At 50.2% G+C, this 27,262-nt stretch overlaps 2 protein-coding genes across 2 annotated transcripts in view; one reads left to right on the top strand and one right to left on the bottom strand.

Moving 5' to 3' along the window:
• Nucleotides 1–6,019, bottom strand: part of ASCC1 (activating signal cointegrator 1 complex subunit 1) — a 134,249-nt gene extending 128,230 nt beyond the window's left edge. Inside the window, exon 1 of the mRNA XM_086382135.1 lies at nucleotides 5,947–6,019. The gene's annotated coding sequence lies outside the window, so the exon portion shown is untranslated. The remainder of the gene's footprint in view (nucleotides 1–5,946) is intronic.
• Nucleotides 6,020–23,138: 17,119 nt separating this feature from the next.
• Nucleotides 23,139–25,270, top strand: DDIT4 (DNA damage inducible transcript 4). The gene is made up of 3 exons (XM_086382145.1): nucleotides 23,139–23,279; nucleotides 23,402–23,657; nucleotides 23,931–25,270. Exons 2-3 carry the CDS (start codon nucleotides 23,462–23,464, stop codon nucleotides 24,422–24,424), a joined length of 690 nt encoding a protein of 229 aa, XP_086238271.1. The 5' UTR covers nucleotides 23,139–23,279; nucleotides 23,402–23,461; the 3' UTR covers nucleotides 24,425–25,270.
• The last annotated feature ends 1,992 nt before the right edge of the window (nucleotides 25,271–27,262 follow it).

Here is a 27,262-nt window from a genome sequence, read left to right as displayed (position 1 = left end):
CTACTAGCCTGCCTTCTTACTTCGCATCTGGTCAAAGAGGGAGTCTCAGAACTTAGAGCTGAATGGAAGAGATCTTAGAGACCATCTAGTTCATCCGCCTGGTTAACAGGCCCTTACCTGTCTCATTCATTGCTGTATGTATATTCGGTAGCTAGGACACTAGCTGGCACATGGTAGGCATGCTGCAGGTATTTACTGAGTGAACGGAAGCATGAATTTGTTGTATGTTTATGTTTACCCTCATGTGGAAGCTGGGCTAGCTATGGTGCAGCATCCATACTGGAGAAACGCCTAAGGCAATTAACTGACAAGACAATAAGCCAGAGCCCAGCCTAGAGCTCTCTATAATGCTGTACTGACAAGTGGAAGCTGTGTCCAAAACAGCCATGGGAGGAGCCTGGGAAGATGATGCTGGTGGCTCCCTGCCTTCCTCATAGGCTCCGGCACACAGGCCCGATGCTGGTTCCGCACGTCAGCATCCACAAGCTGCTCTCCACCTCTCCAGATACTCTGATTTCTCCAGCCTGTCCAGTCTTCCTGCTGCTGCTGCTGCTGCTAAGTCCCTTCAGTCGTGTCCAACTCTGTGCGACCCCGTAGACGGCAGCCCACCAGGCTCCTGTCCCTGGGATTCTCCAGGCAAGAACACTGGAGTGGGTTGCCATTTCCTTCTCCAACGCATGCATGCATGCTAAGTCGCTTCAGTCCTGTCCAACTCTGTGCGACCCCATAGACGGCAGCCCACCAGGCTCCTCTGTCCATGGGATTCTCCAGGCAAGAATACTGGAGTGGGTTGCCATTTCCTCCTCCACCAGTCTCTGTAGAGAAGCTGCTTCTCCAGAATCCACTTACTTCATTTTTATAATATAAGCTCTTTAGGGAAGGTAATGAAACAACATACAGTTTATTACCAGGAACAACAGCTGCTGCTGCTGCTAAGTCGTTTCAGGCGTGTCCGACTCTCTGCAACCCCATAGACAGCAGCCCACCAGGCTCCTTTGTCCCTGGGATTCTCCAGGCAAGAATACTGGAGTGGGTTGCCATTTCCTACTCCAAAGGAACAACAGAGTGGATGTTTATTTCTAAATGTCTTTTATTCACTCTACAGACATTTACTGAGCACTTACTCTGTGTCTAGCATCTGCTAGCTGCTGAGGATATGCTGTCAATCAAGACACAGTCATCGGCTTTGAGTTTATATAGATATATTAAAAGAGATAAAAGTAATTTTCAGTCTAAAAACTGTATGATAACAGAAACCATGTAAAATCAGAGACAGCTAACCCAGCTGAATAAGGGTTAGAGAAGAAGAAGGAAATGGCAACCCACTCGAGCTAAGACCTGGAGAACAAGTAGGTGGGGTGAGAAGGAAGGACTCTAGATGGAAGGTACGAAATATGCAAAGGCCCAAGAGTGCGGCAGGGCATCGTGCTTCTGTGGGGCTGTGGTTGCTTTGTTATGGATGATTCATAAAGACAAGAGATGAGACAAAACTGGACCTGATGGGTTTTGCTAAGGAATTTGAACTTCAACTAGAGGACAGTGGGGAACCATTAAAGGGGTTGAAGTAGGGGAATGACAAGATCTGGTTTCACTTTAGAAATCTTAGCTGCCAGGAAGGAGAAGGCAATGGCAACCCACTCCAGTACTCTTGCCTGGAAACTCCCATGGACGGAGGAGCCTGGTAGGCTGCAGTCCATGGGGTCGAGAAGAGTCGGACGCAACTGAGCAGCTTCACTTTCACTTTTCACTTTCATGCATTGGAGAAGGAAATGGCAACCCACTCCATGTTCTTGCCTGGAGAATCCCAGGGATGGGGGAGCCTGGTGGGCTGCCGTCTATGGGGTTGCACAGAGTCGGGCAGGACTGAAGCGACTTAGCAGCAGCAGCAGCAGCTGCTGCAAGGCACAGTGCAAATTAGTGGTGATAAGACCCAGATCCTTTTGGAAGCTGTCATGGAAATCCAGGGGAGACCTAACTGCAACCTTAAAAATGTGGAGACAAGAGGATAGATTTTAACTGAGAGTTACTCAAGGAATAGCCTTATGTGGGACCTGGTAACTCGTCAGACTTGGAGAATTCAAGTAAGACACCTGGGTTTCATGTCTAAATAGCTGATGGACAGGATTCTATTCACTGAGCCAGGGATACAGGGAGAGATGTGGATTCAAGGAGATATCTGGCAGTTGACTCTCTGGTCTATAGCTCAGGAGAGTGATCTGGGCTAGAGTTAGATTTGGGACTCTCCAGACTAGAGATATGCAGCCAAAGGTAGGCACGAATGGCACTGCCCAGGGAGAGAACCCAGAGTGAGAAGAGAATTAGAACCTTCTCAGAGGAGGAGGAGGAGCCCAGGAAAGCAAGTGGCAGGAAGTCACCAGAAATGGCTGGAAAATGAGGAATATGGCATCAGGGAAACCAGGAGAAAGGACATTTTAAGAAGGGGGCTGCTGCAAACACCAGTATCTGGTGTAGCCAAGCCGTTAAGTGACAGGGGTGGAGAAGGCCTTGGGACTTTACCAAGGAGCTTGTTGGTGACCTTGTCTCAAGAGCAGCCACCTAAGTGGCACAGTGGAGGCGGAGCCAGTCTGCTGTGGCTGGGAGAGTGAGTGGAAGGTGAAAATGTGGGGCCAAATCTAGGCAACACTTTTAAGAAGTTCAGTGGTAAGGGGAAGCAAAAATGAGGGGCAGGGAGCATGACAGTTAAAGCAAGAAACACAGTCAAGACATTTGTTTTGGGGAGAGGCCAGAAAGAGGGCATAATTGAGGGTGTGAGGTCCCTGACAAGTGGGAGGGATGGGACCCAGAGCCCAGGTGGGGCGATTATTAGAGGGGAAGGAGGGCGAAAGGGTAGTGCTGATGTGGGTAAATGCAGGTGAGGTGGCAGGAAGCTGAGGGAGTTCCCATCAGTAGGCTCCTTTTTTCTCTGTGATGCAGGAGGCAAGTTGGTCTGTGGCCTGTGGCAGGAGGCGGGAACAGTGGGATTGGGAATGGTCCCTGTGAAGAATGGGAAGGAGCTGACCAGGGTCAGACTGCCAAGCATATTCAGGGGCCATTTGCAGTTCAAGTCCCTAAATTTGCCATGGCACCAGTCACTGGAGAAGTATACCAGGAGCTCCTAGCAGCCTGGCAGTAGGAATAGAAAAAAAATGCATAGTTGGTGGTTATACGGTAAGCACAAGAGGGTAAGCAGATGGTTGGTCTGGGGCTAGTGAGAGAAGGAAGTGAAAACAAGAAGAGGTTACCAGAGAAAGATTAGAAGGGTCAGACATTTCTTGAGTGGAAGGCAATGGCACCCCACTCCAGTACTCTTGCCTGGAAAATCCCATGGATGGAGGAGCCTGGTGGGCTGTAGTCCATGGGGTTGCGAAGAATCGGACACGACTGAGCGTCTTCACTTTCACTTTTCACTTTCATGCATTGGAGAAGGCAATGGCAACCCACTCCAGTGTTCTTGCCTGGAGAATCCCAGGGTCGGGGGAGCCTGGTGGGCTGCCGTCAGTGGGGTCGCACAGAGTCGGACATGACTGAAGCGATTTAGCAGCAGCAGCAACTATGTCTCTGGTAATATGTAAGGCAACAGAAATACAAAGAAGGGGCAATAGTTCCCAAACCTAGCTGTGCCTCAGAATTAAGCTTAATAAAAATACAGACTCGCTAGCATGATTCCTGGGATCCAACAGGTCTATAATTGGGGGTCTCGTGTAACTCTCCTGCAGCCAGTTGAGAAAACACTTGGACCAGTGAAAAAAGCAGAGAAGTAAACAGAAACACGGAATCTGTACAGCACCATAACTCCATGACTCTGGTCTATACGGGGTGCTGTGGAAGCCAAGAGGGCTTGGTGGTGGGAAGGAAGGGGAGATGACATTTTCCTAGGGAAGGTGAGCCTGGGCCTGAGCGGACTGGTCAGTCGGGGTCAGAGGGGAAGATGCCAGAGAAGCATTCCAAGTACAGGGACTAGCACGCGCATAGGCAGGGCTGCATTCGTGGAACTCCGAAAGTCATCTGGTGTGGCTGGAGCTGAGCCTGTAAACTGGGGAGGGCTGTGCCCTCTCAGGAGAAGGAAGCAAGAACCAGACTGTTTTGAGCCATGCTCTACTTTCCATCAAGACAGCATTTCTCTGACAGGGCCAGGGTACACCTAAGAAAGAGGCCAAGAATCCTGCCCTTCACAATAAATAACTCGGGAAGCAGGCTCCTCAGGGCCCGGAAGGTTAAGCCCCTTAGCCTGGCATAAGGCACCAGAGTGATCTTTACCGGCCACCAGGCAGTACTGTTCACGGTGCTGTTGCTCTGGCTGAGAAACGAAGCATTTACAGATTTGTACTTATTTAGTTACTTTTAGGGGAAGGCAGATGTTCCAAGCTCAGAATTACGGAAGGAACCTCCCTTCTGGGCTCTGAGCCAAACCAGGATAAAAGGCAGTCTGAAGGGATCAAATTTAAAGTATATGGACAATGCGGAGAGATGTTGTTCCCCCTGGACTGGTTTCTCCTCCTTCCTTGCCTGGCCCTGAAGGCCTGAAGTAAACTCCCACACCCTCTCTCCCTCTCCTTATTCTCAGAAATCTCCAGGCATATAAACCACACAAGTACGGGCATTTCATCTGTTTAGCAAACCTAAAGTTCATGCTTGGGGGTTGTTGAAGTCAGATTCTACCCACTTAACTTTCTGCAGCGTCTCCAAAATACAGTAAGTCTGGAATATTCTATGAAGTCAGGGCAACTTAGCTCTCCAACATACTGCCTAGAGGACAACCCAGGACCTTCTATCCTGGACCAGTGTCATTGCCCAGAGAAGACTCGAGGCTCATTCTGTGATACTGCTTCAATGCTCAAGGCTAGAGTGCTTTTTGAAAGCACTCCCGATCATGGAAAGGAAAATCACAGTCTCCCAACCTGCCTGAGATGGCAGCTGGAGGATCCAGGTGCTATCGCCTCCAGAGACCTATAGTCTCAGGAGCCAGGAAGAAAGCAAGACCTCATCCCCATGCCATCTCTCAGTACAGAGGAGAATTCATTCTGAGAGCAGAGCTAGAGAAGCAGCAGAAGCGGGGAGGGATGCCCAAACAGGAAGGCAGCATTGCGCTGCCTGGGATGGCAAGCCCCAGCTGCACCCGTAGTTAAGCCTTACTCTGCTGCCAACCAGCGGGCATCCTCACTGAGCAAATATGAAAGCAGAGGCTCAACCTCAGAGTTCTACACCTCTTCATGACCCTGGGGAATCTAAGAACAGAGGAACCATCATCCAGCCTGAGCTTTTGCAGTCTCTTTTGAGTCCTACTGGCTCTGTGGCCAGAATGAACTTTCCATGAAAAAAGAGTTCGGCTTCTAGAAGGTGTCACTCTAATACTCTTCAGTTGAAAAGCTGCCGAGGGGAGGAGGACTCCCCTGGTGGTCCAGTGGCCAAGACTCTGCGCTCCCAATGCAGGGGGCCTGGTTCAATCTCTGGTCAAAGAATGAGATTCCACATGCTGTAACTGAAAGATCCTGCATGTCACAAGATCCAATGCAGCCAAATAAATAAATAAATGTTTTCAAAAATAAAAAAAAGCTGCCAAGGGGGATAGGAAAGCTTCGGGAATGAAGGTATGAGTGACCATGAGGGCCCACGCTCAGTACCCACACCTCTCATTTGGCACATAGGCTCCCGGGGTAGGTACAGGTCATATCCAGGCACTCGAAGAACGTTCATCATGGTTAATATGTAGTGAGGAATTACTATATGTGGGGCACTGTGCTAAGCACTTCAGACACATAATGCCATTTACTTACTGGGAGAGGGTAGCAGAAAGGCTATGTGGGGCAGAGGAAGCCACCAAGGGATGGCAGGAAAGAATCCCATAGTCTAAGAGCTGAAGGGCCTTGGCAACTGTATTCCTTTGGGCTAGGGCTGCCATAACAAAGTACACAGACTGAGTGGCTTAAACAACAGAAACTTAATTACCTCATAGTTTTGAAGTCCAGAAGCCCAAGATCAAGATGCCACCATGGCTGGTTCACTGTGGTTGGTTCCTGCCAGAGGCTGTGAGGGAAAGGATCTATTTGAGGCCTCTCTCCTTGGCTTATACATGATCACCTCCTCTCAGTGTCTCTTTACATCATCATTGCTCTATGCACGTCTCTGTGTCCAAATCTCCCTTTTCTTTAAGGATGCCAGTCATCATCTTAGATTAGGGCTCACCCTACTGACCTCATTTTAATTTGATTACCTTTTTTCAGGTTCTATCTCCAAGTGGCTCAGTGATAAAGAACCCTTCTGCTAAGGCAGAAGACGTGGGTTCGATCCTTGGGTCGGGAAGATCCTCTGGAGAAGGAAATGGCAACCCACTCCAGTACTCTTGCCAGGAGATTCCCATGGACAGAGGAGCCTGGTAAGCTACAGTCCATGGGCATGCGAAGAGTCGGACATGACTTAGTGACTAGACAATAACATCTCCAAATAAGGTCACACGCTAAGTCACTGGGGTTAGGACTTCAATATATAAACTTTGAGGAGGGACACAATTACACCTGTAACAGCCATGGTGTCTGACCAAACCCTCTCCTTCTATAAATGAGGATATTGAAGTCTCAAGTGAGAAAGTGACTTGCACGGGGTTGCACAGCAAATTGGCAAAATTAAGACTAGACCCCAGGTCTTTGGGAGCTGCAAGCTTTGTGCTTACTTCCCCGGAGTAGGAGTAGTGCTGGCTTTGGGGAAGTTCCTTCTCTAAGAAGGGAATCCCTGAGCTTGGACAAGTCTGGGAAGCACCCAGTCGAATCTCTATCAGCCTCTGGGGAGGACATACTAAAACTCTCTTACAAATCAAGATTTGGGAAAAGACTCTGAAATGCTAGAGTGGAAAAAGCCTTATTAATGGAGCATAATATAAGCACCAGGGTTTATTTTCAATGACCAGGCCCCTCATTAAGGAGGCAGACCTGTGGGTGTCATAAAGGAAGAGCTTTGCTGCTTATCTGCTGCCCCCAACAGCTCAGGTTGCTGAGTACAGCTGGGTGGTGCTGGCTGCTCACAGACTCCCCTACTGTTTACTCTCTGGGCTTACCTCTGCCTCCAGGCTGGCATCTAGCCTCTCTGCAATCAGTTGTGACAACTCACTAAAAAGACTCTTTTGCAAGTCTCATGCAACATGCAGGAGCAACATGAGTTTAAAAGCCTTGCTCTTGCAGTTTCAAAAACAAGGAGGCAAAAATTGAGATTGAATATAACACGGAAGTGTGGGTGACACCAAACCGCAGATGAGCTGATAGGCTGTGGGGAAGGAAGTGAAAAGTTCACCTTGTCCTTCCCTGTAACAGAGGGCTATTGGTTTTGTAGAGGTTTGCTTTTTTAAAATCTTTTCATTCAATAAAAATAGCTCGGTAGGACAACATATTATAGCATTCGTGGAAATAAAAACTAGGAACCACATCATACAACGTTCTGCTCCAAACCTGGCCCTGGTTTCCCAGGCAGCTCCCAGTTCCTCCTGATTTATGCAGCAGCCGTGGAGGCCCTCGCCCCATCCCAGGTGGAGTCTGGCCTTCAGGGAGGAAGGGAGGAGGTGGTTCAGAGGTATCAGCTGTTTCCCTTGCTTCTGAGCCAAGACCCTCGCCTCAGCTAGAAACCCAACTTTGTCCCCTGTGTCTGCCTTCCGCACCGTGAAAAGTTTCCATCACAAAGGGCTGATTCAGGAAACCAAGGTTAGAAGCAAACGGTCTTATTTGAAAATGGTGAAGGCCAGCCAGGTTTTGGGCTTCCTGCATTGATTGCTCTCCCAGGGCCTGGGACCAGCCCAGCAGGGTGGGGCCCTGCAGCTCTGCAGGTCACAGGATGTGAAAGTGGGGACTGAGGTTAGGAAAAAGAATAAAAGGCTAGGACCAGAACACACCCAGCAGAAGGCCATGTGCAGCTCTCCTCTTCAGGGTTTCCTGTGGGTACACTGAGAACATTGTGTTCTGGCTGTGAACTTACCCAGCTGAGCCGCTCCAGATTCGGCCCCTGGGTCCTAGTGCTGCCTCTCACTAGCCTCAGCCTTCGCTCACCTGCACCACACGAAGCCCACTGTGGGACCCCAGGAGGCCACTTCCATTGTGCCCTCCCTACTGTGTGAGGCCCCACGACCAGACTGTGGGCACTGATGTTCCCGATCATCATGAAGCGTCCTCAACTTGCTTGGCACTGCCACGTAGTAACATCTCATGTTCCTCACGACAAAACATCCTGCAGATGACAAAGCTGAGGCTCTGGGAAACTGGGAGGAACAACCAAAATCAGAAATTCAAGGTTTTTGGACCCAGATGTCCTGACACTTTGTTCTTCAGTTGCCCAGTCGTGTCAGACTGTTTGCGACCACATGAACTGCAGCATGCCAGGCCTCCCTGTCCCTCACCATCTCCCAAAGTTTGCCCAAGTGCATGTCCACTGCATCAGTGATGACATCCAGCCATCTTATCCTCTGACACCCTCTTCTCCTGTCCTCAATCTTTCCCAGCATCAGGGAGTTTTCCAATGAGTTGGCTGTTCACATCAGATGACCAAAATACTGGAGCTTCAGCTTCAGCATTAGTCCTTCCAATGAGTATGCAGGGTGAATTTCCTTTAAGATTGACAGGTTTGATCCCCTTGCTGTCCAAGGGACTCTCAGGAGTCTCCTCCAGCACCACAGTTCAGAGGCATCAATTCTTTGATGCTCTGCCTTCTTTACTGCCCAGATCTCACAAACATATGTGACCACTGGGAAGTCCATAGCCTTGACTATATGGACTTCTGTTGGCAGAGTAATGTCTTTTACTTGCTGTGCAAACCCGACACTTCAGGGATAACTATTTTAAGACCAGCACTTCAAATCATTAAAATGAATGTAAGCCTTTACCCTCAAAGTTTCTCTCCAGATGAATTTGATGAAAAGGTGATTTCCTAACAAATTCTCCAAAACAACTAAAGGCTTAGGCATGTGGTGTAGCACTGTCCAGAGGAGCTTGGAGAACCCAGTGCTGTCTGCCCTGTGCCTCAGCTCCTTGGACCTGCCACCAGGAGCCTGTGTGAAGCCCCACAGCAGGCCTGGCTTGTTCTGGGCCTGGGTAGGTCTTGAAACTCAGAGGAATATGCTGGGCCCCAACCCAAGGAGCCAAGAATCAATGGGCCAGTAGAGCAGGAAAGGGGCCTTAGGAGGGGCTGGAAGCACTCTGGTTAGAAGAGATTTTTTACAGTTTTCAAAATGAGTTCTGGATTGTCAATTCCAGACGGTGAACCTCTTTTTCCAAATCATCCTTGTATCCTGTGGGTATGCCGGTCCTTGGTAAACAGTTGCTGAACGACCTTCACGACCTGAATGGAAATCTCTCACCAGAAAGAAGGCCGTGCCTGGAGCTATGGAGCAAAGTCATTCCCAACTGCACATTGAGCACCTACTGTGTACTAAGTAGGCACTGATTGATAAAGGGCACACAATTGCTAAAAACAAACATACAAACAAAGGGAAGGCGGCCATGGTGTTTGCCCCTCCTAGAGATCAGAGTCTTCTGGAAAGAAACGCATTCAATAAGCAAGAACAATTCCAAGGGTCCAGGGTTATCCTAGAGCAAGTCAGGAGTGCTGTGACTGCATGCAGAGCAGGGAGACCTAAGGACGCTGAGGGCCCAGAAAAGTCCTTGAGGAAGAGCTCTTCAAACTGAGACCCAAAGGGGAGTTAGGAATTAGCCAGAGGAAGGAGGCTGGGAAAGGGAGCTTCCAGCAGAGGTAATAGTACTTGTGAAGACCTGAATTTAGAGAGCAGGTGACTCACTGAAAGAACTGAGAAATGTCTTCTGTCTTCAGAACCCCACCAGTGGGAAATCTAGTTCTCACTTCAGGGTAGAGTCCAGCTGTTGTTACTGTCCATGAGAAAGGAATCCTGCTACTTCCCTTTGGCCTTCCCCTAGGCTCTAGGCTCCAAATCAGAGGAATCCTAAAAGCTGACTGGGATATATCCTGAGGCAGAAAGGCCATAAGAGTGGCCTGAAAGGGCAGGTATTGGTCCAGGCATGGGGACCCTGAGCTGAGATGCTGGGCAAGTCACTTCCCAATTTTCAGGATTTATGTATTCTCAGTAGTTAGCCTGACACTCAGACCTTCCTGAATTAATGAATGACTGCAGTTTCCATCTGGAAAAAGATTTCTTCCAATGCTAAGATTCTGGGTTTGAGACCCATGTTCAGTCCTTCCCAGGATTCTTTTGGCAACAGAAGTGCCAAGAAAGGAACGAGTACACTGACCAGCAAACCCACAGCCAATGTTTGTTGAATGAATATGTGATTGCTCTCCCTGAAGTCACTCTAGAAGCTTTGATGGATCCTTGCTTCTCTTAGCAGCTGCTCTGATCTCTATCACTTCTAACCCTGTGCAGTCATTATTGCCCACATACTTCACAGACAGACATCAGATTTAGTGGTGAAAATAAATCCTAGATCTTGTCTTCAGGATCCATCCTAGAGGAAGAAGATAAAAGATGACTGCAGGAAGCTGAGAGGCAGTGTAAGGACAGAAGGGAGAGGACTAAGATGGTCAGAGTCTGAAAATCAGTGCATATTCTCACGTAACACTCCCTGTCTTAGAAACCCCAAACCTGCCCAGTGCTCTGCCCCGTCCAGTGAACAGCTAGAACTCACCAGGGCTGGCTTGGAAGAGCTCTGGAAATGAGCAAGTGCTCCCTGAGCCACCAATCCCCTGACTGCCCTGAATCAGGCGCTATGGTAAGGGCAAGAGTTCCCAGCTGGGCACACCCTGAAATGCATTTTCCCTCTCCTGTGGGTTTCCAGGCTAGCCCACAGAAGCCTGATTCATCCACAACCGCACTGAAACATAGAATTAATTCCAGCTATACCCTGGGTGAGCTAGGCCATTATGGCAACCAAACCACCACTTACAGCATTATTTTGATGGGAAAATGTGTTCTGAGCTCCAAGCAACCAAATTATAAGTGGGACACAGGCACACCCAGGTTCGAATCCCAGTTTTAACACGTCCTAACCATGCGGTCAGGGGCAAGGCACTGTCTTTCCCAGCCTCAGTTTCTTGATTTGTAAAAGAACACTTCCTTTAGGGGCTGGAGTGCTGGCTGAACAGGCCCGTGAAAGTGCCCCTTTCCTTTCACAGGCACGTTTGTAGGGAGATGTGGAGATGGGACTCCAAACACAGTCCCTCTGATGAGGCTGTACCCAGCGTGCACGGTGGCAGCCCTAGCACCAGACTCAGGCTCCAAGCAAGTGTTCACGGGATAAATGAGCTGCTGTCTTAGAAATCACAGAACATTCCTCATCTTTGACCTTCTCCAGGCTCTGACGGGCTTATCTGAGCCAAGAAACTTCTCCTGCCCCAACTCAGCTCCCTCTTTCCCAATCTCCCCATGAACAGCTGGGTTCTGGTTTCCTTTGCTCCTGATTCGAGTCTGATTTCCTTTGCTTTGCCTCCAGAAGGGGCCAGAAGCCCTGACCTTTCACCAGAGCCTGGACGTGTGCCCACAAGAGCAGGCGGGGGTGGGGGTGGGGGTGGGGCAGAGACCCAGGCCACACCCGCAACCGGCCAGTGGAAGACCGACTCCTCCTGCTGCCTTTGGTTTTGGCCCCTCCTTGCTCTATTTGTTTCCAAGCTGCAGCAAGAACGGTCTGTACTCAAAGATGGTGAAACAGCCAAGGAATCCGTAGGGTCCTAAAGGTCGACCTTCTTCCTTTCCTTGCCCTTGTTCCCAAAAGTTAGTTTCCTGGCCTTGGGCTCCTTGTCACCTACCCAGGGTCACAGGCACTGTGGAGGTCAGTCACCTTGAACGAGCCTTTCCTACACTGCCCCGTGCTTCCACAATCGTCTCCACAGCCATCCTCACTTCTCCCCATCTGGAACCACAGACCTGTCCCAGACCCTCCCTCCCTCTGTCCAGATCTTGTCAGTGGCCCCTTCCCACTGGGTCTCCACTGCCACAGCTCTGCCCCACCTCTGTCTAACCCCAAACCCCATCAGCAGTCCTTCAATAGCAAAAAAAAAAAACCCCAAAATCTTTGAGAGTAATACAAGCTCATGATAAAAATCCAATTTCCAATGTCTCTACAAAGCAAAATAAAGGTAACCTTAGTTTTTAACCTGAAAAACAAACAAAAAAAGATATGAAGTGAAAAAGTAAAAGCCTCTTCCTCCCCTCCGTCCCTCAGAGATAACCTCTGTGGACAGTATCCTTCTAGATGTTTTCTCTGCACATCTAAGTGTGTGTCTGCTGGGGAGTGTCCTCTGTTTTACTTTCAGAATGAGATGAGAGGATACAAACTGTTCTGCAACTTGTCCTTTTTACCTAACGACATATCTTGGGCATTTTTCCAAAACTGACCTCACTCTTTTTAACATCCACATAATGCTCCATGATTTGGAGCTTATTTAACTATTTGCCACAGACACTCAAGGGGGTTTTCAGTTTTTTCTGTCACTATCTAACTGACTCTCAGCCTCTGGTCTCAAACTTCCAATCTGCCTTCCACACCGCCGCCGGATTGCAACACCCAGTCTATCATACCTGGATCAGCTGTCTTCCCTGCATTAGGGTTACACACGAGGTGTCTTATCTTTCCTCCTTGGTCTTAAGCTCAGGACAGGGTGTTAGCCTTAGAGGTCGTGACAAGGACAGCCTATCAACTGTGCAGTTTTCGAGCCAATCTCAGTGCTGCCCTGGGAAAGTGGAAGGAGGTTCTCAGGCCACGTGGATATTCATTTTCTTTTTTCATATTTGTATGCTGAGAACTCTGGGGCCCTGGCTTGTGCCGGGCACTGGAGCTCTGAGATGAAACAGATGCAGACCTCGGCCTCTCAGAGCTTGCAGTTCAGTGGGAAAGAAAGGCATTGTACATCCACACAGATAAATACATGAATAATTACATATGGGATGAGGGCTTTGAAAGGAAACAACCAAGGAGATGGGAGGGGGCCACCAGGAGCGAGGGCCTGTGAAGCTGGCAGACCGTGGGATCTGGTTTCCATTCTAGGCCACTTCCCCTTTACTCTTCTCAGCTGATGAGAAGGGAAATCCCCCTTTCAGTTTTAACTTTCTGTGACAGTAAGACACGCTATCAGAGCTCAGTGGTAGCAGAGTTCCCCAGGCCAAATACTTACTGAGCACATACCATATGTAGCTAACATACAGAAGTAGGGACATATGTGTGTGTGTGTTGGGGCAAGTTGTGGTGTTAGGTGTTTAAAGATTTAAAATAGGTGACCTCTGAAGGAGTTTACAACTTGATGGAGCATCACGCCCAGGAGAGGATCATTTCAATATACATCAGGTGAGAAGAGAGCACAGCTCATCCACAGCTCTGAGAACTGAGCACTAGCTTCACAGGCAGGCAGCTCTGGGCTGGACTCGCTGTCCTGCACTCACCAGCCAGGGAATGTAGAACTTTCCAAGTGTGTTCAAAAAGGGCTCCTGGAGGGCCCGGAGCTGAGACAAGCTTGGAGTATGAATCACAAGAGCTAGAAGGGGATCTGGGAAGGGTAATCTGTGTGAAGATGGGAACAAGCTGAAGGGAAGATACTTGACTTCACAGAGGAAAAGTAACCCACAGGGAACCTGAGCAAAGTCAACTATACCAGCCTTGGAAGAAAATCCAAGCACAAAAGAGCAGTTTAAGGAGTGCAAGCATCCCCCATTCTCCTCCTGGGAGCCAAAGATTTCATGCCCCAGAGAGGGCACCAGGTGGGAGAAGACAGAAATGTTACCTCTGCCAGTCTCACTTCCAAGTCTACATGTCTGTTTCTCTTTAGCGTGATTAAAAATATTGTAAATCATATGCTTTTACTTTGCTGATGTTCTCTTTGTGAGCCACTGTATGTGGCTGTATATATTTTGCACATCTACATACGTATTACTGTGCAAAGCTGTATACACAAAGCCAGGCATACTGTACTTTATGGAAAATGTAAGAGCATTTCAGAGGTAATTAGAACCATCTGTGATTTTCCCCTCCTAGCTTCAGGAAGGAGATGCAGCTAGAGATAGTCAAGCTGGAGGTTTGTGAGGCCGAGGTATGGAGCCAGACTTGCTCTAAAGGTAGTGGGAAGCAGAGTAATAGTAAAATAGTTCTAGGCTCTCCTTGTTTCTCCTTAAGATAACAAAGTTACCTCCACAACCAAAGCAGGAACTCCCAAATCAAGTTCTGTCCACAACTCGTCTCTGCCTCATTTTCTCCACCTGTAAAGGGAAGAAGCCTCACCTGCCAGTGTGGGGCTGTAGCACCACGGGTCAACTTTGGCAAGCAATGAGGCCCAGGCTGAGGGAGCTTTTAAACCAGCCTGGGCAAAACTCAGGGACATTGCTGTCAAATCTGAATGTTATTCCTGGCCTCCAAGGCTAATTGTCTCTGGACTGGTGCATCTGGGTTCAGATCCTGCTCCTTTGAGAAGCAACTTAGTGAAGCTTCTGCTGGCCTATTGATGTCCTTTCCTGGGGCCAGAGACTCTTAAAACTTTCTGGGAGAATGACAAACAAGCCTCATTGTGCAGCCCTCAGTAAATGCAGCACCGAGTACTAAGGAAAAGCTCCCATAATAACCACGTGTGATAATAAAAAGATAAAAAGGCAAATAGGTATGTAGGTCAGCTCAAAAATAGCCAGCCACCCACCCATTTGACCTAGGTAACCATTTGTGCCAGTGGGTCCAAAGTTTTCTTCGCTCCTCTCCCAAGCTGACCTTCCCTGCTTTTTTATAAGGTTACCTTAAATAAAAGTCCCTTCCTGCATGGGCTGGAGTTGGCCCGGGCAGTTCTGACCTGCAGCCCTACAGGAGCAGGCACTTCTCCGTGCGCTCCTTCCACCGAACAAATCCTGGGGTCAGAGGGCACAAGCGCTCGGCCTCTGCCATGAATTCTTGCACCTAAGTCGGGGTGTAGGGTGGTAACTCACAAACACTCCCCCGCCCACCCTCATAAGGGTTCTGTGCGCAACCCAGAAGGCCTCCCCTACCCCAACAGAGACCGCTTTGTTAGCAGACCCGGTCGGAGGAGAGTTACAGCCTCAGGGTTGTGAGGGCCTCCTCAGCCTCTCCGCCCTCCCTCTCTCCCCGCTCTTCTGCCCTCACCGAGAGAGGGGCCGGCCCCTCGCCCTGCCCCCACCCAGCAGCCCAACGGCCGTAGCGCTGAGCTCAGCATCTCCGCAGCCCGGCCGCCTTCCTGTAAGACGGTAGGAGTCATCCCCTTCCTTTCCCCCCGCAGTGGGCGGAGCTATCACTGGCCCGGCCCTCCTCCCCTGTCTCACTTTCCCTCCTCCCCTCTCCTCGTCCCCCACGCACACGTTCTCCAAGTCACGTCCCCGTTCCCCTCAGCACACACCAAGGGGTCCGTGGAGATGGACACCCCCTCGCCAGTCAGCTGCTTAGCATCTGTCACCTCCACTGCCAGACTCCCCAGAGGGCGCACCTCGGTTGAGGGTAGGGGGTGGGAGGGGAAAGGAGAGGGAGGAAGGGTCTTCCCTTCCCCCATCCCGCTGGCCCCCACTGCAGACCAATCACAGCAGGGAAGTCGGTTCAGCTCTAGGGAAGTCAATTCAGCTCTTAAGTTCACCTCTTCCCAGAGCAGAATCTAGAGGTCTAGATTTGTGTGTGTGTGTTTCTCTGCCTTTGATTTTTAAGTACAAAAAGATGGAGCCATGGCTTCTAGCTTCCTCTGTCAGACTCTGTCCTTTGTGGGTTACAAGAGGAACAGATGGGGCAGGGAGAGACCCCTCAGCGCACCACTTCACAGATGGGCCTTCCTAGAGGAGACCAGAGCTCTCAGGGAGGATGCTGGGATGGGGGAACGTGACAGAATCACTGTCACTTCTGGGCTTGAGGTTGTTTAGCTGAAGGTGATCCCTTGGGCGACACTGTTTTGCCATTGAGTCAGCACTGCTGGGCCCTGCTGAATTCTGCAGGGGGAGGAAGAGCCTCATCAGATAAAATAAGAGCCAAACCAGCAGAGAAAGTTTTTTGTCAACAACATCATGTCGACTCCAGGTGTTCACTCCACCTGTTCTACACCATGTGTCCCCAGCATGTACTGACCCCTTTCCCAGCAATGCAGTCTCCTTTGGCTCACAACTAAGAGTATCAGTCAGGGGCTTGGAATCAAGGAAATGAGCCTAGATCTAGAGTCATGGCTCCAGTCTGCCGACTGGCTATGTGACCTTAGGCAAGTCCCTGCCTCTATCCAAGCCTGTTTTCTCACCTGTAAAATGACACTGATGAGGCCTGTCCTGTCTACACTACGCAAATAAAAGTTGTTTTTATTGACAGAGTTACGAAGATGCTAAAGATATGAGTGTTTTTAAAACCATAAGGAGTTCCAGAAAGGTCAAAGATCTTTGTGAGGAGGTGGCAGTGTTGCCAGGTGGAACTGGCAGCTGTCATCACCAGCAAGCCAAGGAATTCCAGACAAAGACCCAGGATGCAGACCCTGGGTGGTTGCCTTTTTGCACAGACTTGAGTTTTTCAAGCCTTTGGCTACTAAGGCCACTAGAGAGAAAAGCCACAATTCTGAGGGAAGTTAAGAAACTTGACAGGAGCCAGGAAGGGGTTACAAGCCTGGGAAAAGAAAGTTCTTGAAGATTGAATAAGGCCTAATTGCTAGGAGAACTCATGAGGCTCCCTGCTCTCCAGCTTGGTTCCTTATCCATAAAGTGGGGAGGGGGTTCCTAAAAGAGGCACTTTCCCTGGGGCTGCAGGCCCTAACATTCAAAGATTTTAAGATTCACTCACTCCACTGAAGAAGAATCCTGAGAGTGGAGGACTGACTTCTCTCTCTGCTGAGTATTAATCTAGCCGTGCTCACCTCACCTCAGCCCCTTAGGGGGTACCCAGAAGGTGGCCAGCCCCCCTGGTCTCTCTTTTCTTGTGTGTGTGTGTAGCAGCGGGGGTAGAGGGGGTGAGCTCATTTTACTTCCCAGGCAGGCAGCAAGCCCAGATTCAGGCTGTCCCCAGGGTAGCAGCTTCTGATCACCCTGGTCATCCCCCACCCCTACTCCACCCCCCAGCTTGAGGGAACAAAGCCCAACCTGACCCCGCCTCCCCCCTTTGATATATGGCAATTGGAAACCCTCAAAAAGCAAGCACACTGAAAGGACTGAACTGGGACGTCTGTTTCTACCTTCTCTGGCAGGCCTCCTCCAGATGGTCCACCACCCTACAGGTCAGGCCTGGGAGTTTTAGAAAAGGAGCTCCATAGAATTTAAATCTTTTTTTTTTTCTTTGTTATGATCTTTGTGGCGCTTGAATAGGCCTTTGAGACTCTCTAGTTCTGGGTTTTCAAAACTGGGGTATGAAAATCCCCAGCAGTATATGAAGCCACAGGATAAACGCAGTGAATCTTTTGTTAAAAAGGGTTTTTGTGGGGGCAGGGAAGATTAAGAAATTTAATATTAAGTCATTTTAAAGTTTGCTACTAAAATTAACACAAATTCCCCTACACAGATAAAATATAAAATAGAATGCAAGATTATATTATTTGTAATAAAAGTAATAAAATAAAATGATACTTTGTAATGAAAATACTGAGTTTCAAAGACATTATGCTTCCTAGGGGCTGCTTCAGGCCACAGCCCAGTACCCTATTCATCCTTAGCAGCCAAATGGCCTGAATTGGGGTCAGCTGACTCTTGTCCCCTCATAGGACCTGGGCTTGCCTCAGAAAGCAGTTTTGGGTACTAACTGGAGAGGGGTGTTGCCTCACCCTCCCTCCACTTCACTATTTTCTTTTCTCATAAGAGTTCAGATGCTAGGATGGGAGAGGGATTCTGGGAAGCTGGCCAAAAGCTGACCCCGCAGATGGGATTCCTTCCTGAGAAGCAGTGCAGTGTGTCAGTGAGAAAAGAGACAGTGCCTGGAGTCTGGGTCCCATGGGCAATTCTAGCTGCATGGGAGACGAGGAGGGGAGCAGTGAGGTCTGGTAGGCTGTCAGGACTTTCATCAGTGCAACGGGTAACCTGAATTCTTGCAGGAGCCTCAGGCTATCCTCCGCCTTTGTCATGGTGGTTTAACAAGCCAGCCTTTCCTGGGGTTCCCTCGGCCCTTTGTCCTGTCCCCAGAGGAAATGGCTTCCTGTGAAACCTGGGAGCCCAGCAGAACTGGCTGCCTGTGAGCTCACCATTGCCACAAGTAGGCCTACTCTCCATAGCTGTCTGCCATTTCACCAACCCCGAACCCACCCCCCACCCACAGAGAGGCTGGGGAGCCAACCCAGTGTTCCTTCCAGGGCCTACCCTTCTTCCTGAGAAGTCAGTCCTCAGTTCGCAGACATCCCAACTAAACAAGAGCATCAAGACCTCCCGAGGAGCTTTTGTACAAAAGGGTCCCATTCAGACCTACCAAATCAGAATGGGGGCTGGGGAGGTGGGACTCTATGATTTACAAGTTCCACAGAAGATTCTAATTATCAATCAGGCTTAAAAGCCACTAGTTGATGGAAAGATTATAGGACACTCACTCTGGGCCTCAATTTGCTCCTCTGTAGAATGGTATTATGTTCATTCCTCTGGGTATAAGTAGATAATACAATTCAAAAGCTTCTTTGAAAGGCTGCATAATACAATGTATTGTCAGTATTTCCATTTCAAAAAGTAGCTTTATTTGCAAAAAGATTCCTCACTGAATTTTTAATTATCCCTCCAACAGCACAGTTAAAATCCTACGGTAGTCCTCAGCTGTCAACAGCTTTTCACAGCCCTCCTAGTAAACCAGGTGCACTTATAATCTTGCTATTTTGACCAAGTTGTTTGTTTTTCAAGTAAAAAAGCCACAGAAGTCCTGGGAACACTTCTGCTGGCTTCATTGTCCCCACCTCCCACCACCGCTCCACCCTCTCCCTACCCCCCACGCTCCTCCAGCCTCCTCCACTCCCCTCAATGACATGCTTCCAAAGGGCTGTGGAGGCGCCCCAAGCACAGCCACACAGGCATGCCAGCTGGCCTTCAGGGGTTCCCATCCTGAATTCTGGGGTTCCAAGAACCACACTCCCACCCCAAGATCTGGTTAAACTCCCCAAACCCGACTGGAGCAACTTGCCAGACTGAGGCCCTGGGAACCTGTGCGCAGGACAGAAACCACCAGAACAGGGAGGGGCAGGTGGCCAAGGGGTGAGTGCTCATTGACTTTAAATTGCAGGCTGCTGTGGGTCCTACGGGAAGACAGCAGAGCCTGGGAAGATGCGGAGTGTCTGCATGGGCAGGGCCCTGGCCACAGAGACTGGGACTTGGGACCTGGTTACCAACTCCAGAGGCCTGAGTCACAGGGGACGTGACACTTAGCCCACTGCTGCTGGGAGTTCAGCCATCTCCCTTTCAGGGTCGCTTGGCGCAGATTCCATGTTGCACACTGTGTCTATGTTAGGCGTGCTTTCCCCAGAAGACACATGTAAATGCACAGACTTGAATGGTTAACAATGCCCTCTGGAGTTGTGCAAAGGGACATCCGTACTACCACCAACACAGGAATATAAACTTCAAAAGTAGAAGAGAGTGACTGCTTGGTGAGCTCAGGGTCTCCTTTGGGATGATCAAGATATTGTAGAATGGACGGAGGTGGTGAGGGCACAGCATGTGCACACATTAAATGCCAGTGACTTGTGCACTTTAAAAAGTTTCATTTTATATTTGAATTTCATCTCAGTAAAAAAAAATTTTTTTTAAGTTTTTTTAAGGCACTCGAAAGGAAAGTACAAATTGCTTTAAAAGATTTCCCACAAGTCAGCCCTCTCTGACAATGTGTGCGTTTCCCACAATGCACCTCTCTCCCCAGCTTCCTGGGGTTGCCGACTGTACTCCAACTGAAAGAATTAGGTTATCTTGGAAGCCCCGCTGCTAGACCTGAGCAAAGGAAGAAGGGAAATATTCGGATACATCCAACACTTTTGGCAGCACTTGTCAAAAATGGGATAGAAAGGTAGCAAGCAGTTCTTCTGAAGGCCTACCCCAAAGTCCACCAGATCATGAAAATCCAAATGTAGGCCTGCGGTTCTCAGAGAATCCACCTTCTTGCTTTATCCATTAATTCATTTGTTCATCCAAGGAGTATTCACTGAGCCTCTACTATGTGCTTTACACTGAAAGTTGAGTAGAACAGGGATTTCCCTGGTGGTCCAAGTGGCTAAGGCTCTGCTCTCCCATAGAGGGGGGTACAGGTTAGATCCCTGTTCAGGCAACTAAGATTCTGTGTGGCCAAAAAAAAAGAAAAAGAGAGAGAGAGGGAAGAACACCACCTTTAAGAAGCTCATAGTCCAGCGAGAAAACTAAAGTGGAAACAGTTATTAACAGAGATGCGCATGAGGTGCAAGGATGACCCAAGGAGGGGCATCTAAGGGATGGTGAATTGGATTCACCAGCTGGGGAGGTCTTCCTGGAGGATGGGATGCCAGAGCTGGTCTCAAAATCTGCTGGTGGAAACATGTCCAGGCAAGCCTGACCAGCAGCCAGCCTAGGCCTGAGAGGGAGAGAAGCACACCAAATGCGGGGTTCATAGGATCTTTAAAGGCTCTGAAGAGGCCTGGCTCAGAAGCTAGGAGATGTAGCTGTCTCCTTCCTGCAAGTACCACCTTTTGGGGTCCCCCTTCATCCCATCTGTTTCAGTATGTGAGATGGTAACAATGTCTTTCCAGCCACTGCCTTGGGGAAGGGATCCTGCCCTTCACCTCACAGGACCCTTCACCTCACAGCATGAACCAAGACCCTTCAACCAGGCCCCTCAGAGGGGTTGTTAAGAAACTCCCCTTTAGATCCAAAGGTTCTCCTAACAGACAACAGTATGGGTGAAGAATGTCAGTGGAGAAGCCATTTTGCCCTCCACCCTCATCCCCCTGCAGCTAGGCCTCCTCCTGGGTGGTCTTTTACCCTATAGCCTACTCTCTCCTACAAGGGAAAAACCTTTAAGGTTAAGACTGCCTGTCCTTTTTTCATCACTTTTTGAAAACAATGAGACAACATTAATGGAGTTTTTTTTTTTTTAAGAAACAAAATTATCCAGTGCTCATTTAACATAACCCTTTCCAATTATAAAAAGCTGTGTGTGTGTGTGTGTGTGTGTGTGTTTTAAGCTGTTTTATTAACAGAATGAGACAGTGAATGAAAAAAGCTGCTTGGCACACAGTATATGGCTCCACAACACACTACTTCCATGATGGCTATTTATTGAATGAATGAATGATTCCTAGTAAACTGACCTTTCTAGAATAACTCTGGATTCTTTTGCTTACAAAACCTCTATTTTTCATAGATTAGTGTTCCACATTTTTCAGAATATTTTTTCATGCAGGGAATGGGGGAGAGAGAAGAAAACCACTCTGTCTCTTGCTGTCTCCCCAGTCCAGTCAGCCTGGGAGGAGAGAACGGTCTTGATAGACTAATTCCCTGATCTTTACTCTGAGTGACAGAAAGACACACCCATACAGGTCACCCCAACTCTTTTCTTTTCACCTCAGTAAAGGGTAATTTCAAGAGGATGTCATCTCCCCTCAGTCTTCCAAGCACTTCACCCAACTGTTAGGACCTGGTGTCTTTAAGGCTCCCAGCAAGTTACTGGAGCTTGAAGAATAGGAAGAAAGGGCCAGTGTGGAGGCCTCGAAACTCTGGCAGCCAAAAGACTATTCTATTTTGCAGCAGTCTTTAAGGTATCTCCTAATCTGAGTCATCTGATTTATTTTTTATCCATGAATTTGTCTCCAGAGATGGTTCTCTCATCTGCTGGAAGCTGATGGGGTGCAGGGTTTGAATTCTGATCGTTTACAGTTTTAAGTCTTGGTTTACCCGGAAGACCCACGGGTCAGTCTTTTTTTTTTTTTTTTTAATGGGAGCGGGGTGTGTGGATGGCAGCGGCCTGACTACTCCAGTGGCAAGTGTCTTTGGTCGCACAAGTCTGCCCGGAAGCGAGGCCCGCCAGTCTGATCTGGTTAGGCTCTGGCCCGCCCCGGCACGGGAGCGTCTGATGTAAGTTTGGTTTTCTCTTCCATCAGGATTCTGTGTCCCAGATTGATAAATCTCTTAAGTAAATAAAGGTCGAATCTGTCAGAACCTCTTCTCACCGTCAGCAATCTCTGTTAGTTTTCTATATTACCGCCGTCGGGTCACATTTTCTGTGGCACCGCCTGAATGACGAAACAGGGAATGGCGATTGCTCTCCGGGGCTTTTTCTGGAGATCTAGGTCCTTGATCCTGATGCAACTCTCCGGGTCTTTTACACAAAGCGTTTTGGTGAGGACGGGCGCTAGGACCCAGCAGACGCCTTGGGTTCTCTCGCCGCTGCGGACTGGAGAGACAGCCGCACCGCAGTCGGTCCATCGGGCACGCGGGTGGGTCTGTGTGTCTCTATGATGAGAGTCAGTTCCCAGCTCAAGAACCAAGCGCTAGGAACCCGGGCCCATCAATACTGCTTTAACCACATTTCCCAAACCCTCTTCTTGTAGGCAGCTGGAAGGAGCGGACACTGTTTGGGGACCAGGCTCACATTCCGGGCACGGACCCTGGCCCCCGCATTAGTCCATCCCCTGGGGCTGGAGAGTAATAGGCGGGCGGGCAGGTGGGGCGGCCGGGAAGAGGGAGAACGGTGCCCGGAGCAGCCCAGTCTTTGCACCCCACCCCCAGTCCTTTCGTAAGGCAAGGTTAGCGTGGGGTACGTGTGCGAGAGCCGGCTGGATTAACGTCTGCTCCCGCACCGCCGTCCCACGAGTATCCAGCCGGGCACCCAATTGTGCCTGTAGCTCGCAGGTTCTCAGACGCTGGGTGCAACCGTTTTCCTTGCCTCTTGCCCCCTCAAGTTCCCCTGCCTCTTCCCCCCGCGGCTGCGGCCTACCCCCTCCATCAGAAATACGACCGTATAATAAACAAGTCTTTCCTTGATCCTCCCCTGCCGCGAGCGCCCTCGGGGACCTTGGCAGCTGCAGCCGCCACAGATCCCTTCCAGAAAGGGGGCGTGGCCGCGGCTCGGGGGTTCGTCCCCGAGCGTTCTGGGGCTCAACGGGGGCGGGGCCAGGCGGCTGTCACTGGGCAGGAGAGAACGTTGCGAACGTGCGCCTGAAGCCCATTGGCCGAGGTGGGCCACACTCCCGGGTCTGGATTGGGCCGCCTCGCGGAAGGGGTGTGGCCTCTCTGCACTAGCCCTTATAGGTCTCTCGGCGCTGGTGCTAGGGACCGCGGCAGGCCTAGGGGGAGGTGCGGGTGGGTAGAAGGGACAGGTCTGGGCAGAGCTCGGGGCTTGGCACCAGTTCGCGCACTCATTCAAGCGGCAGTACGCACTTGTCCCAGCAGTCCTCGCTGACCGCAGTAACTGGTGAGTGTCCCTTCTGTGTATGCTGATCGTTGAGCCGAGAGGCCTCGGCCGTGGGGGTCTTAGCGCTCTGTCTGATCCAGCCCCCAGACTGACGCCCAATCTGAACCGCTTTTCTCTTACAGCGTCTTCTGAGCTCCAGCACCCTGAGCTCATCGGCAGACGCCCTGGCGTCCATCCTCACTATGCCTAGCCTTTGGGATCGCTTCTCGTCGTCCTCTTCGTCCTCGTCCTTGTCCCGAACTCCCACCCCGAATCAGCCGCCGCGCTCAGCGTGGGGGTCGGCGGCCCGAGAAGAAGGACTCGGCCGCTGCGGGAGCCTGGAGAGCTCGGACTGCGAATCCCTGGACAGCAGCAACAGTGGCTTTGGGCCGGAGGAAGGTAAGCGGTAGGCAGGAGCCGGACGCGAGTAGAAGGGCCGGGGAGGTGAGGAAACACCGCGCTAGGAGTCAAAGCCCACCTAGACTTCCTATCCCATCAGAATCCGGATTGCGGAAGGGGGCAAGCAGAGGAGAGGAATTGAGGTATAGGGTACTATCATGGGGCATAAACTGAGGCACGGAGTGGGAACAAGTGCTGGTTTCTTAGCGAAACAGCACTTCCCCCGTTTGGAGCTTCTCTTACCTAATCCTCCCCTATTGCTTTCCCTTGCAGACTCTGCATACCTGGATGGGGTGTCCCTGCCCGACTTCGAGCTGCTCAGCGATCCCGAGGATGAGCACCTGTGTGCCAGCCTGATGCAGCTGCTGCAGGAGAGCCTGGCCCAGGCCCGACTGGGCTCGCGGCGCCCCGCGCGCCTGCTGATGCCGGGTCAGCTGGTGAGCCAGGTGGGCAAAGAACTACTGCGCCTGGCCTACAGCGAGCCGTGCGGCCTGCGAGGGGCGCTGCTGGACGTCTGCGTAGAGCAGGGCAAGAGCTGCCACAGCGTGGGGCAACTGGCCCTCGACCCCAGCCTGGTGCCCACCTTCCAGCTGACCCTCGTGCTGCGCCTGGACTCACGCCTCTGGCCCAAGATCCAGGGGTTGTTTAGCTCTGCCAACTCTCCCTTCGTCCCTGGCTTCAGCCAGTCCCTGACGCTGAGCACTGGCTTCAGAGTAATCAAAAAGAAACTGTACAGCTCGGAGCAACTTCTCATCGAGGAGTGTTGAACTTGGGCCTGGGGGGCCGATAACGCCCCCATGTCAGAGACAATTTTGAACTTTTGGGGTGGGGGGCAAGCAGAGGCTGAGGGACTGGTGCCTGCCCTTAGAAAACTGACAACAGCCACCTGAGGGTAGAAAAGTCAAGGTGGGGGGAACACAGTGTTTCCCTAGGAAGCTCACTGAGGTGTGAGCTGGTGGCTCCCAGTTGGAGGCACGCACTGCCCCTCAGTACTGTAGCATGAACAAAGGCTTAGGGGCCAACCAGGCTTCTGACTGGATGTGTATGTAGCATGTACCCAGTTATTTTTACTGTTACTGACAGTTAAGGCAACAGTGGTGTGACAGAGCCGGGAGAGCAGCTGGGCTGCTCTGGCCTCTTCGAGGGATGTGTGTTTCACCATAGCTGGCCCTGGTGGGAGGGGGGGAGGTCATCGAGGTGATTCGTGTATCTCATGGTCTGAAGGGCCCAAATGTTTGGTTCTTTGTTTTTGTTTTTTGATCATAGCTTCACTACTGACCTGTTCAAGGCAGCTATCTTACAGACGCATGAATGTAAGAGTAGGAAAGGGGTGGGTGTTAGGATCACTTGGGGATCTTTGACACTTGAAGAATAAATACACCTGGGAGCTGTGTGTGGCCCATCCTTGGATGTGTACTAAAGGGTTGAGCTGTGAGGGGATGGGGCTGATTGGGGTAGGGGCTGGCACCCCTCCCTCAGAGGAGTACCATCTGGATCTTCCATCTAGAACTGTTTACATGAAGATACTCGCTGTTCATGAATACACTTGATGTTCAAGTATTAAGACCTATGCAATGTTTTTTACTTTTCTAATAAAAAAAAGTTTGTTAAAACACATGTCTCTCATTAGTGCCACGAAATAAAAGGGAGGGAGATGGGTGCTGTAGAGGGTGGGTTTTGTCAGACTCTGGTGCAGCTCGGTGTTTCTCTGTTCCTCAGGACGGTCTGAGGCCCCCTGCCAGCACAGTAATGGAGGTATGCAGGCTGAGCGCCCTCTGTGTCAAGAACCCTGGCTCCCTTTGCTCTGCTGGTTGAGGCTACCAAGGAGAAGCCCTGGAAGCTGAGGAGGGAGTCAGACCTCACAGAGTCAGAGTCTCACCTGAGTGCCTGGGGTTAGAAGGGCCTGGCGCAAAGGACTGCTGAGCCCACGGTTCTTCCAGGCACTTAAAGGACTGCAAAAGACATTTTGGGTGTGTGAAAAAAGGCACATTCTATTGGTTCTACAGTCATGAAAATTACACATTTTATCTCCGGACAAGAACAGGCTAGGGAGCAGGAGCAAAAGGCATGGAGTCTGAAAAAGACTTACTTTGTTCAAGCCTCTGACTGGACAAGAAACTTAGGGCTCAGAGAGGGGCAAGACCTGCCAGGCAGGAACAAAACACACAACACACACAGGAGGCGTGGCGAGGGCTTTGGGAACCAGGGGACTCCAGAACATTTCTTGAATGTTCTTGGTGACCTGGACTCATTACACTCGTTGGGCCCCAATTTCCTTATCAGTGAAGTTGGGGTTGGGCCAGATGAAGGCCAGGGCCCTTCCCACTCCTCCCTCCCGGCCACTCGGCCAGTCCTCCCACACCAGCCTCTGGAGGGTTGTTATCTCCTTTGCTTCTCTTCCTTGTCTGAGACAGGCCTTGTTTGCCCAACTGTGAAACAGTGGTTCTTCCACTGGATTGTAGAGTCAAATCTGTTGGGGCCTGAGTTAAACACAGAGCCCCCTGCCCTGGTGGAGATTCTGACTGCATGTGTCTGGGGCAGGGCCGCAGGAATCTGCATTTTCATTCAGGATCCTGACACGGTCTTGAACTTCGGGATGGTCTAGAAGACTCACGTCTCTAGTGGAATGAAATGACTTGTTCCCCAAGATGAATGAAGTGGTTAGAACTAGATTTGAAAATGGTGGTAAAAGTAAGAAGGTGCCCAGAGCAGTTTTAAGAGAGCCCTTACTTCTTGGCACATCTTCCTGATAGCCACCCTGGGAGGGGTGGGTGGGGTGAGGGTTAGTAAAGTTTTACAGATTAGTAAACAGTTTTATAGATGTCTATTTGACATCCAATTGGAGTAGGTGATTGGATTTGTGCATCTGGAGCTGGGGGGAGGTCCAGGCTGGAGCAGAAACGTTTACTAACAGAGGCCTAACCCCTAAATGACCATATCTTCTTCTGACCTTGGCTGTCCTTGCCCACTCTTAGCCCCTCAGGGTGGAAAGTAAGGCAGACTTAGCACTTCGGTGGTGTCTGGGGGCACTCTCCCAGGAACTGAGATCAGGGGCAATTCTCATGGCTGTGCTTCCCTGGCCCCCAAAGAGGAAAACAATCATGTCTAGAGAGTCTTATTGGTATTTGGAAGCAAGAGAGGGATAGAGTGGTAAGCATTAACCCTCTCCTAGACCAGGAAGCAGCAAGCACCCTCAGGTCATTCCTTCTCTTAGCTGGAAGACCAGAGGAAAACTTGCATTCCCAAGAAGGCTCAGCTAAGATGTTCTTTCCTGTGGCCAGACTCCCTTTCCTCATCCTCATGGTGCTTGAAAATCCCCCCAAATAGGATAGAAAGAGCCCCCGAGGCTGGGACTCTTAGACCCCCTTATGAGGCCTAAGGGAGCTTTGTCCTAGATATTGGGCTGTTGAAGAGAAGATGAAGCAGGTTTCTTTGTTGCCAAGACTGAAAGCTAATAAAGCTTATGAGACTTCCGTATAAAATCCAACTTTGAAAAATGCTTTCTGAAATCATTCTGTTTGGCCTATAAAATTTGTATTGATTTCCTTGATCTTGAGGCAGGAAGGCCATGAGTGTGGCCTGAAAGCCAGGCAGGTACTAGTCTA

Source organism: Bos grunniens, chromosome 28, assembly GCF_055505025.1.
Source record: "Bos grunniens cultivar Pamir isolate PY7600 chromosome 28, Bosgru_T2T1.0, whole genome shotgun sequence".
Lineage (NCBI taxonomy): Eukaryota > Metazoa > Chordata > Mammalia > Artiodactyla > Bovidae > Bos > Bos grunniens.
The sequence above is the reverse complement of the archived record's forward strand: the minus strand, read 5'-3'. Positions and strand labels throughout refer to the sequence as shown.

Coding starts and splice junctions, on each gene's coding strand:
- DDIT4 (XM_086382145.1), top strand. CDS start 23,462: ATGCCTAGCCTTTGGGATCGCTTCTCGTCGTCCTCTTCGTCCTCGTCC. Junction 23,658..23,930: donor TGGCTTTGGGCCGGAGGAAG/GTAAGCGGTAGG, acceptor TTTCCCTTGCAG/ACTCTGCATACCTGGATGGG.